The sequence below is a fragment of the Cebus imitator genome, unplaced genomic scaffold (assembly GCF_001604975.1).
Source record: "Cebus imitator isolate Cc_AM_T3 unplaced genomic scaffold, Cebus_imitator-1.0 Scaffold668, whole genome shotgun sequence".
Taxonomy (NCBI): domain Eukaryota; kingdom Metazoa; phylum Chordata; class Mammalia; order Primates; family Cebidae; genus Cebus; species Cebus imitator.
This window is the reverse complement of record NW_016107983.1, coordinates 27570-39736: the sequence shown is the minus strand read 5'-3', so window position 1 is coordinate 39736 and position 12167 is coordinate 27570. Positions and strand designations below refer to the sequence as shown.

Genomic DNA, 12167 nt, shown 5'->3' with positions numbered 1-12167 from the left:
TTTTTTTTTTGAGAGACAGGGTCTTGCTCTGTTGCCCAGGCTGGAGTTCAGTGGTGCCATGATAGCTCACTGCAGCCTCAAACTCCTGGATTCAAGCGATTCTCCCACCTCAGCCTTCTGAGCAGCAGGAACTATAGGTGCACACTGCCAAGCTTGGCTAATATTTTTATTTTTTGTAGAGACAGGGTCTTGTTTTGTTGCCCAGGTTGCAAATTCTCTTAAATCTCATCACTAAAATGTCTTTAACAAGTCATCATGAATGTCTAAGTTGGGGATCTCCTTACTGTAGAGTGACTTGCTCCTGATCCTTAAGCCATTCCTTTGACCTGTTTCTCACCTTTCCAGTATTATTTCCCACTGGATTTATCCTTCTTAACACACAGAATTGTTCTTATTTCAAAAAGAATCGGTCACTCCTTATTTACTAATTTGCCAAATATTTAAAAACACCTACTATGTATTAGGCTCTATCCTAGGCATCAGTAATCCACAGTTCACTATGGATCTAATAATTAAAAGGAACAGCTGATTTCTTCAGGGAGTTTACAGTTTGACATTAGAAATAAAGTATCAATAGGTAATCACAATACTATGTGACTATTTTTACAACAGAAACATAAGCTAGAAATGGATGTGAATATGAGCATATCCAACTATCCTTAGATAGTGAGGGTGCAGATAGAAAAGGGGTACAGCAGGTGACTGCTGGAGTGTTTTGTAAGAACTGACATATAAGATGGGATGTGAATGGAATCGTCTGCCATAGGCTAGATGAAGAGGTAGCATGAGGGCCGAAGGCAGCACCCAAATCTGAATGCAAGCCAGTTTTCCAGACTTATTTGCTTAAGTATCTATCCCTACCTTACCCTATAACTAGTTAGAATAATTAAAGCTCCACCTATCCAAATGTCACTTGCATTTGCAGTCTCATAAGGTTTCCTAGAGTCAGAGAACTCAGGGAGCAACCTGCTGGGAATTATATATAAACCGTGATGGGGGTAGTATTGCATATTTGTAAACATCCTCCATAATGTTTGTGTTGGTGGTAAAGAGAAAAGCTGTTCTAGAAATTTTGTTGTGGTAACTCTTATTTTTAAAGCTTTTAACATAGAAATTTTCAGCATATGAAAAGTAGTGTGAATTGTACAATGAATCTCCAAGCCAGCTTCAATAACCACCAACACTGTTCTATTTATAACTTATTATGGGCTGAATTGCGTCACTCAAAAAAGATATGAGGGAACTCCTAACTTCCAGGACCTAAGAATGTGACCTTATTTTAAAATATGGTCTTTGCAAAGACCATATTTTAAATCTAATTAAGATGAAGTCATTGGGGTGAGCACTAATTCAATGTGACTGCTGTCCTTGTAAAATGGGGAAATTTGGACACAGGCATCCAGAGGGAAAGATGATGTGAAGACACTGGGAGAACACAGTGTGAAGACAGGCACAGATAGGACTGATGCAGCTGCAGGCCATGGAGCATCTCCAGTCTGGCCATCACTACAAACTAGGAAAAGGCAAGGAAGAACTCTACCCAGTCTCAGAGGGAGTAGCGCCTTGTGAATATCCTGATTTTGACCTGCAGCACTGTGAGACAACAGATCTCTACTGTTTTAAGCCACGAAACTTGTGGTACTTCAGTATGGAGCCCTAGCAAACTAATACAAACCCTTACATCTCTTCCACTAGATTATGCTAAAGCAAATCCCAGACAGCAATTATTTCATCTGCAAAAACATCAAAACTGCTCTTACCACATCCATCAAAATTAACATTATTGCTCACAATTACTTTTGCCCTTAGGATATATAGCTCTAATAAGTCAAATTGCTACAAGGTAAAGGCAATTCAAGTAATACTTTCTGTGGCTAAGCCACCAACCTGGAACATAATTAGGGTTCTTTGTTTCATTTTGCTTTCAATATGAAGGGGGCACTTTCTCATTTTTGTTTAATTTTGTTTTATAATTTTATAAAACATTTTTATAGTTCTGAAGTCAAAATTATGAAACCTCAAAAAGTTCTAGATTCTATCTCTGTTCCATTCTTTTTCTTCCTTCACCTTGTAGATAACCACTTTTATTAATCTCCTTTATTTTTTGATTTTATCTTTCTAAAAATATATAATCATGCGCCGCTTAATGACTAGGATATGTTCTGAGATATGCGTTATTAGTAATGTTGTCCTGTGCAGTCATCACAGAGTACACTTACACAAACCTAGACGGTATAGGCTACTACACACCTAGGCTATATGCTATAGCCTATTGCTCGTTGGCTACACCCCATACAGCATGTTACTAAACTGAAAACTGTAGGCGACTGTAACACAATTCTAAGTATTTGCGCATCTAAACATATTTAAACATAGAAAAGGGACAGGAAAAATACAGTGTTACCATCTAAGGGACCAACATCATATATGCAGGCCATCACTGATTGCAACATTATGTGGTCCATAACAGTATAAGCAAATACACACACATTTTTCTTCGTATGCACTACCCACCTTTCTTAGATAACAGTGCTATACTTACTGTTCTGTTCTGTACTTGTTCTCACATTCTGGAGATCAGCCCACAGTGGAATTTATACAGGTCTTCCTCATTCCACTTTACAGCTGTGTGGATATACCACAGTATATTATCTTGGAGTACCTTAGGTTTAGTTCTAGGCCCCCAATTCTTCTCACTCTGCATCTTTCCACAGGAAACTTCAATTGTAGACTCATCCTCTAAGAAAGACATCTCCTGTACTCAACTCCCCCTTACAGCCAGCCTACTCAAAATAGCACCTTAGATGCCTCAAAGTCAACACACCTGAAACCAAACCCACGATTTTTCCCTCCGACCTGGTCAACCCCTTGTCTCTGTAAATGGCACCAGTTCTGAATCAAAACCTTAAGAGTTAATCTTAACACTTCTCTATTCCTCAGCCTCCTCATCTCATCAATTACCAAGACCTGTTTATTCTGCCACCTAAACCTGCCTCATATTCCTCTACTTTGCCCCGTCTACTGCTACTGTCCCATCATAAGCCTTGCCTCCAATGTTACCTGCCTCTCCTAATTTTCCTTATAGTACACTTTACCTGTCTTCCCTATGGGTTCATTTCTCTGGCTTACCTGAAATGCTGGGGTTCCTCAAGATTCGGTCTCATGCTCTTTCTTACTCTTACTGTAATATGAACACTCTCCCTAGGCTAAATCACTCTCCCCCATTATTTTAGTTCCCTTATAATTAACCAGGGTCTCCCAAATTTACATTTCATGCTCAGTCTATACTTTGAGATACAGTACCCCAAAATCAATACTACTTGTCATCACCATTGGGATAACTAGGTCAACCAAAAACAACTCAATTTAATTCCTCTAAAACCAGATTTATATTATCTCCAAATCTGATCTCCTTCTAGTGTTCCTATCTCATTGAATGACATCACCAACCATGACAGAACAAACCAGAAATCAAGCAAGCATCCCTGACAACAATCCCATCTCCCTTTAGTTCGTTTGTTTTTATTTTCCTTCTTTTTCTTTTTTTTTTTTTAGACAGAGCATTGCTCTGTCACCAGGCTGGAGTGCAGTGGTGCAATCTCAGCTCACTGCAACCTCTGCCTACTGGGTTCAAGCCATTCTCCTGCCTCAGCCTCTGCAGTAGCTGAGACTACAGGCACGCACCACTGCGCCCAGCTAATTTGTGTATTTTTAGTAGAGACGGGATTTCACCATGTTGGCCAGGATGGTCTCAATCTCTTGACCTTGTGGTCTACCCACCTCTGCTTTCCAAAGTGCTGAGATTACAGGTGTGCGCCACCATGACCAGCCTTTGTTTTTATTTTCTTTACCGCCCCATCTCCTTTATCTTCCATGTCTAACAGAAGTCCTGCTGGCTTTATCTCCCAGATACCTCTGGGACTGGTTCACTTCTTTCTGTCCCTAACACCGCTAACCTAGTTCAAGTTATTCATGCATTCATTGTATAACTGGAAGCCTACTCTGGCCAGGGACTGTTTTAGGTTTTCAGAAATTCGAGTGAATGAAAGAGACAACACCTTCTACAGCAGCTAATGATGCAAAGAAAGATACAGATCATGAAGAAATAGGTACTATTACATAGTGCTAAGCACAGGGAGGGAAAATAAAGCATGCCAAAGAGACAGTGTGGGGACTGGAGGGCCATGTGTCAGACGAGCTGTGCCTGTGTGAGTAGAAGCCTGCGCAGCACAAGGAAGTGAGCCACATGGGCACATGACTGCCACAAAGAACAGTCCCAGACAGAAAAAAGCAGTGGCAGAGGCCCTAAGTGGAGGCCTGCTTGAACCTCCGACAAACTGCAGGGCTGCCAAGGGTAATTAGAGGCCTCGAATAAAAGGCAGGGTAGAAGTAGTTGAGGGTGAAGAGGTAGCCAGGGTCAGACCATGTAGTGTATTTCTCCCTCAGAAGTGTTAAAAAGACAGACAAGTGTGGTTCCCATATCAAAAAATCTCAACTTTCTTCAGAGAGGAGAAAGCTTTCCCTAGCACAGGGGCTGTGGAGACCGAGGCTGCCTGCCCTGCAGCTCCTCACTGGGCCCATGGCACAGCAGGCTATCACTGAGTCATCTGGACCTGACAAGCCCTGGCACTGCAGCCGTCAGCCTTTCCACATGGGCTGCATGCTGGTGCCAGCAGAACACAGCCTGGGCCTGTCCTGGGCTACTTATGGCTCCTCAGAGCCTGTGCTTGGCTCTCAAGCACCAACCAAACCTTGTGACAGAGCCCGTGGCTCTCTTGGGTGCCTGTTCTGCCTTCTCCTCACTGGCTTTGCTTCTCCAGACCTTCACAGACACCATTTCTTAGGCGGAGCAATTCTTCATATTCTCGGATCCTGGGCCTTTCCTCAGGGAAGCCTTTGCTGATGCCACCTGTCTGCTCTGTGCTCTCACAGCACCGAATGTCTTTCCCACATGGTCCTCAGCGGGACATGTCCTTCTATGCCTTGTGTGCAAAGAGTGTGTTCACCCTGTTCCCTCACTAGATCATGTGCTCCAGAAGTGTAAGACCTGTGTCCCTTTCTGCCCAATTCTATACTGCCAGCGCTCAGCACGGATCGCTCATCACTGACCAAAGGACAGCAAAGCCATGGGTAAGGGTTCATCCTTGATCACCCAGAGCCAGAACTCCCCAGTTCAGCAGCTCTCAGTCCCCAACTGCCACGATGGCCCCTTCCCGTTTCTCTCCTCTAATTACTTCTTGGACTCTGTCACCAATTCCTCCTGCTTAAGTGCCTCACAAATGCTGATTTCCTGGGATTTGGGCCTCTGCTCAGCCCCCTACCCAGCCAGCTCTAGGCTTCCAATGCCCCTGGCATGCTGATGTCTCCCTGACTTCCCTTGAGTGTTGGCACTGTCCTGGCCTGTCACTTATACACCTGCCCACTAGCAATCTCCACCTACTTCACTTGCATCTCAAGTAAAATTCATCTCACACTCAACTCCTCCTGTACTCTGATCATGCAGGTGCCTCCTCATCCCTCACGAACCATGGCAAGTACCTTTGTCTGGTACCTTCCACCTCCTGCCTCCCTCCACGACTGCAATTGCTCTGCAAGGCTTCCTGCCTCTTGTTTTGCTTCACTTTTTTTTTTTTTTTTTTTTTTTTTTTTTTTTTTTTTTTTTTTTTTTTTTTTTTTTTTTTTTTTTTTTTTGGCAAGATCTTACTCTGTCACCCAGGCTGGAGTAATGTGGTGCAACTGTGGCTCACCAGAACCCACATCCCAGGTTCAAGTGATTCTCCTGCCTCAGCCTCCTGAGTAGCTGGGATTACAGACGCCCATCACCACGCCTGGTTAATTTTTGTATTCTTAGTAGATATGGGGTTTCATCATGTTGGCCAGGTTGGTCACAAACTTCTGACCTCAAGTGATCCACCCACCTCGGATTCCCAAAGTGCTGGGATTACAGGCATGAACCACCACGCCTGGAGTTTTGCTTCACTTTCAGTCATGATGCTTCCAAAGTGACCATTCTTATAAATTCAAATCACATTAAGAATGTCATGAATATATTCTCTTTGCGAAAAATTAAAACGTTACATATAAATAACATTCTCTTTCATGGGACCCATCCTCGATCCTATTCCAAGTGTAACTAACGTCACCAGCTAAGTGTGTCCTCCTTAATATTCTCCCTGGGCTTATGTGCACATTACACATGCATATAATTTTCATTAAACATAAATGGTGACATCGTAACAATGCTCTGTAACTTGCAGGGAGCTCTGTGCATGTCCCTGTGCTCTTGTTTTCAGGGTGGTGATGCTTGCCAGAGGAACGACACACTGCTGTTCTCACACTGACGGAGGCTCAACTGTTTCTAATTCAGACCAATTTTTCTAAGATACCAAAGACCATATGATTCCCTGCCCAACTCCTTCAATGATTTCCAGGGCTCCATGGGACAGTTTCCACCTCTCAGAACTGTGCCAAAGCACTCACCACGTGGCCTTTTCCTAGCTTTCTAGGCTACTTCCTTCCTTACCTCCTCCTTTTCCCAAATATACACCCTGAGCTCAGCCAGAGTGAATTATTCGAAATTCCTTAAATATTCTATGTTTGCTTAACCGATATATGAAAACACAGCCCTCTCCTGAAACAACAGGAAGAGCAAGAAGAGATTCTGGGATATTCATGGTGAAGTGATTACATGGGAATAATCGCATCTAAGAGCCTGGGCTTCCCCTTCCTCACCACTTCCGAAGGTCTGAGAATCCTCAAGGGAGTTTCCCAACCAACACTTCCGGCTGTACCTCCTCTCATTAACCAGAGAGTTGCCTGCCACGATTCCCGGGCACCTTGGGCCACCCACTTACCTAGACAGGGGCCGCCAGAACTGTCTTTCTCCACCTTCCAGGGGTCTTCTCCTTGCTGCAACAGGGAGATCACTTTTGGTTTGGTAAATGGGAGCCCTGCACACAGATAAAAAAGCAAAATCAGGCTTTTTGTTTTGATAGTTATCCCAAATTTAAACACAAAACTCATAGGATGGTACAAAGAGCTTCCGTGTAGTGCTTAAGTTGTGCCCCCAGGAGGTAAGGGGGTAGGGTAAGGAAAAGACAAGTGACTTGTAGGACAGGACTTTGGTATAATTAACTATATGGTAACAAAATACAATATACATGCCATATTTGTAATTAATAGGGTGCTATTAGCTTTCTATAGAAGAAGGAATGTTAGATATAGAGACTGATTAAAATTTTTAAGTAGGTTATCTATGAAAAGGATTATGTACACGTAGTTTGTTTAAAAGGAGAAAACACTATCTGATTTCCTTTTAAGGATGGCAACATTCAGCAAACTATGGGCATGGGCCAAATCCAGATCACTGCCTGTTTATGTATGGCCTTGTACAAAGAATGGTGGACAAAAAGAGAAATGTGTTAGAGGCACCATTTTGCAGCCCACAAAGCCTAAAATCTTTACTATGTGGCTTTTTATAGTCAAAGTTTGCTGATCCCTGGAAAAAACAAGTGGGAAAGGCAAGTGGTAGACCTAGAATCTGAATGAAGCCCTCCTTGAGATGAGCAAACTACAGAACAATCATTGGTAAATGATGCCTGAAACATGAATAAACTCTGAATGTGCAATTACATGAAGGGAGGGGAATGATTATCAATACCACCTCTTCCATTCCCAGACACAGGGTCAATTCCATGCCTGTAAGGAGGAGTATGTTTTTAATATTTATTTATAAAGATCTGATTTGTACAATCCTCAAACTCAGCTCAAGTTTTTCAGTGACCAACAGCTTTTATTCAGGGTAGGGCGTGCTGAGATAGCCCAACTTTTGAATTCTGTTTCCAGAAGGGAAATTTCCTTACCCAGTGAGGCCAGGTTCCTATAGTTCTCCAGCATTACATCCCGGTACAAGTTTCTCTGAGAAGGAGCCAGCTTCCTCCACTCCTCCCGGGAAAAGAGCACAGCCACATCCTCGAACGTCAGTGACACCTGTAAGGACAAGCTGTTCCAGCTCACCCAGGACCACCCTCAGAGTGAAGAGGGCAGCAGTGGGGAAGACAAGCTACCCAAGAAATGCTTCTGATACTATTCAAGCTTCTGAAGGTTCCAGGTCATTCATTTAATGAACAATTGGCCAGTAACAAAGATACATTGAGCAGCACACAGTGAGAGCCAGGCCTTGTCCAGCCACTGTAAGGGATGGGTAGAGGGATTATGGCTATCAGAGGAAATGTTAATTAGAATATTCTTTCTGATGGTGATTTGATAATACATATTAGAAGCCTTAAGTATCAATTACTCTATTTGTACTGTAAAGAACAGTGCAATAAAGTACACAAACATATTCATGTTTGTAAGAGCAAAAAAACCAGGAACAATCTAAATACTTAATGATGGAGGTTAAGTTAAATAAGGAACTCTCTGTGTGCTTTACGCAAGCTTAAGGAGAGTAACGATGAAAAGTAAAATAGCTGTAATTTATTGAAGGCTTTCTACGGGCCAAGTACTGTTCTAAGAGCTTTATGTTAATTTGCAGTGTATAACCTTTAATATTTACAACAATTCTATGAAGCAGGTACTTTTACTGTTGCCACTTTACACAAGAGAAAAAGTCACAGACAGGATAAGAAATTTGTCCAGGTCACAGAGTCACTGACCAGCTTTGTGACTTTGAGACAGAGTTTGGCCCTTGTTGCCCAGGCTGGAGTGCAATGGCATGATCTTGGCCCACTATAACCTCCGCCTCCTGGGTTCAAGTGATTCTCTTGCCTCAGCCTCTCAAACAGCTGGAATTACAGACACCCGCCAACATGCCTGGCTAATTCTTGTATTTTTAGTAGAGACGGGATTTCACCATGTTGGCCAGGCAGGTCTTGAACTCCTGACCTCAGGTGATCTGTCTGCCTCAGGCTCTCAAAGTGCTGGGACTACAGGCGTGAGCCACTGCAGCCAACCGACTTGTACAAATTTTTTTATCCTCTCTGTGACCGTGTTTTTTCCTGTGTAATTCAAATCCAGGCAGATGTCTGACTGAGCCTCCATTCTTAACTACTCTGTAAAACTGCCTTTTAATGTCTGCCCCTTAGGGTTAAGAAATAAAGATGAACAGTGATGATGATTGCACAACAATGTGAAAGTACTTTAAATGCCACTGAATTATACACTTAAAAAAATTAAAACGGTAGGCCCGGCGCGGTGGCTCACACCTGTAATCCCAGCACTTTGGGAGGCCGAGGTGGGCGGATCACGAGGTCAAGAGATCAAGACCATCCTTGTCAACATGGTGAAACCCCGTCTCTACTAAAAATACAAAAATTAGCTGAGTGTGGTGGCGTCTGCCTGTACTCCCAGGTACTCAGGAGGTTGAGGCAGGAGAATTGCTTGAACCCGGGAGGCGGAGGTTGCAGTGAGCCGAGATCGCACCACTGCACTCCAGCCTGGCGCCTGGCAACTGAGTGAGACTCTCTCAAAAAAAAAAAAAAAAATTAAAACGGTAAATTTTCTGTTATATATATTTTGCCACAATTTAAAAAAAGGCTAAAATGGTAAAATACATACATGCATACACACACAAATAAATGCGTATAGAAAATGATTCGGGCTGTGTACAGTGGCACACACCTGTAATCCAGCATTTTGGGAGGCTGAGGGGGGTGAATTACCTGAGGTCAGGAGTTCAAGACCAGCCTGGCCAACGTGGTGAAAACCCGTCTTTACTAAAAACACACAAAAAAGACGGGTGTGGCGGTGCTCGCCTGTAATCTCAGCTATTTGGGAGGCTGAGGCACGAGAACTGCTTGAACCCAGGAGGCAGAGGTTGCAGTGAGCTGAGACCGTGCCACTGCCTGGGTGAAAGAGCAAGACTCCAAAAAAAGAAAAAACCACCATACAAATGGGGAGGGTGGGTGGTTCTCCACACAGAACCTACCACTCATGGCGGCGGACCAGCTCCTCTAAGGGAAAAGGACTTGGGTGCCATTCTGGCTGAAGATGGTTCCGGGTGAGGAACTTCAATTAGTGGGAAAATCTATCCACTGGGATCTGAAAGGGCAATGAGCTCACCTGGGGCCTCGCTTCCCGCTGCCCAGCAGCCATGTCCTCTTCCTGGGCTCTTCCCTGACGAGCGTGCTGTCTTCAGAAGGCGGATCTGAGGAAAAAAAAAGGGCCAAGAGGGAGCCCTTTCTTGGTTTCCAGCCCTGGAATCCTCAGCTCTGAAATCCAACCCCGTGCGCCCTCAGAGGGAGGAGCCAAGAGCCCGCGAAGAAGCAGCGCTGGACCGCCCGTCCGGGCCCAGGTCTCGTGGGTTCTGGGCTTCCAGAGCGGACGCTGGACCCGCGGCGGCAGCAACAAGCTGAGCCCAATAGGGCCAGGGCCCGCCCGGAGCCGCTGAGTCCCTCGACGCCAGATGGCACTGCCAACACCCACTGCACCGCTCAGGAAACTGAGGCAGCGCCAGGGCACCTGCCCCGTTCACGCCCTGGCGAGGCAGAACCGGCATTCCCAACACGACAGCCCCGGGGACGACTTCCCTCCACTCCGAGCCTTTTTCCACCCGGTTCCTCTGCCTCCCGCCAAGGAATCACCTCCTGACTTCCACAGAAAACGGCTTTGAAGAGAAAAGCGATAGGTGTCCTGAGTAGGGAGGGGCGGCACCGCTGGAGACAAACACGGAAACCGGGGACCCCGCTGCGTCCGCCCTGCGCTCGGGGTCCTGGCGCCCGAGTCCGCGAGGCCCACACGGCGCGGACAGGGCGGACCCTGGAGTAAATGTCTGTCCCCGCATCCACTGCTGGCGGCTGCGAGCCCGACGCGGGGGCACCGGCAGTGGCGCGGAGCGGTCCGCTGGGGGGCAAGAGTCCAGGGCCCGTGACAGACGCGAGGGTGCCCGCCCGCGCCCACAAAGGCCCTCGGAACCCCGGCGACCGCAGGCCGTCCCCGCGCCCGGCGCCGCCTCCTCCCGGCCAGCACGCCTCTGTCGCTCACCTCCCTAGACTCGGGCGTTCCCGGGCCTCGCCTCCCGGCCGCGCTCCGCAGGCGGGAGGCTCAGGAACCAACCGGCCCGGCTACAGCCGCGCCACTCGGCTCCGCCCCGGCGGCGTCAGGGCGACCTCAGGCCCAGCGGCGCGCCAGGGATCCGGGGCAGGGGGGCGAGGGGGGCGCTGAGGCCTCTGGGAAATGGAGTCCACGGGAGGACGCTGGCATTCTGGGAAGTGTAGTTCCACGCGTTTGAGGCGGGGTCCTGGCTGAGCCGTTAGGCGCCAACACGCCACGAGAGGGCCCCTGTGAGCTGTCGGGCCTCGGGTTCCTGGTTCTTCCGAAGAGAAGGGGAGGTTCGCAGAGGAAGTAACTTGCAACTCTGCGTCTATGTGAATTTTGGAGAGGGCGTGGGCGGCACCAGACAACCGCCCAGAATAGACCCGTTTCCCCTCAGATATTAACCAGAGAGGCAGTGAGCACCTGCAGTGAGCCAAGCACAGTTGCAAGTGGTTTCAAATGTATCAGTGAATGAAACAAACGTCATTGCCGTGGAGAACATTTTTTGTGGGGTAGGAAGCAGACAATAAGCCGTAAACATAAAGCATTTTGGGGGATAAATGTGACGGGACAAAGGGTATCACTTGACGTCAGGAGTTCAAGACCAGCCTGGCCAATACGGTGATAACCCCATCTCTACTAAAAATCCAAAACTTAGCTGGGCATGGTGGTGCACACCTGTAGTCCCAGCTATGCAGTGAGTTGAGATTGCACCACACCACTGCACTCCAGCCTGGGCGACAGAGTGAGACTCCATCTAAAAAACAAACAAACAAAAATACTAAAAGAAAGTACTTTTCTGTTTACCCAAACTATGAAAATCATGGATTCATTATAAAATGCTTACACAGTATATGGAGTGAAGAAACATGTACTAGAGAAATAAGTTCAGCAGAAACACTGATTATTCATAAATGCTATTTTGTGTACATATGCACATTTGTGTGTATGAACCAAAAATAGAATCACACTTCTCATATGATTTATTTTATTTTATTTTATTTTTTGTCTTATTTGGCAGACTGTGTTCATTCATGAACATCGGCCTACTGGCTCAACCACAGAGATATCTAAGCAGGCTCCGGTGTTTACAGTCCTGGTATGCCACTTTCTTTTTCTTTTTTTTTTTTTTT

General features: G+C 45.9%; 1 protein-coding gene across 1 annotated transcript in view; it reads right to left on the bottom strand.

The window, feature by feature from the left end:
- Positions 1 to 11124, bottom strand: part of ZNF354A (zinc finger protein 354A) — an 18095-nt gene extending 6971 nt beyond the window's left edge. The window contains exons 1-4 of the mRNA XM_017518298.2: positions 10984 to 11124; positions 10063 to 10147; positions 7863 to 7989; positions 6855 to 6950 (exon numbers count right to left, since the gene is read on the bottom strand). Coding sequence (XP_017373787.1) covers positions 6855 to 6950; positions 7863 to 7989; positions 10063 to 10095 — 256 coding nt within the window. The 5' untranslated portion in view covers positions 10096 to 10147; positions 10984 to 11124. The remainder of the gene's footprint in view (positions 1 to 6854; positions 6951 to 7862; positions 7990 to 10062; positions 10148 to 10983) is intronic.
- Positions 11125 to 12167: the final 1043 nt, after the last annotated feature.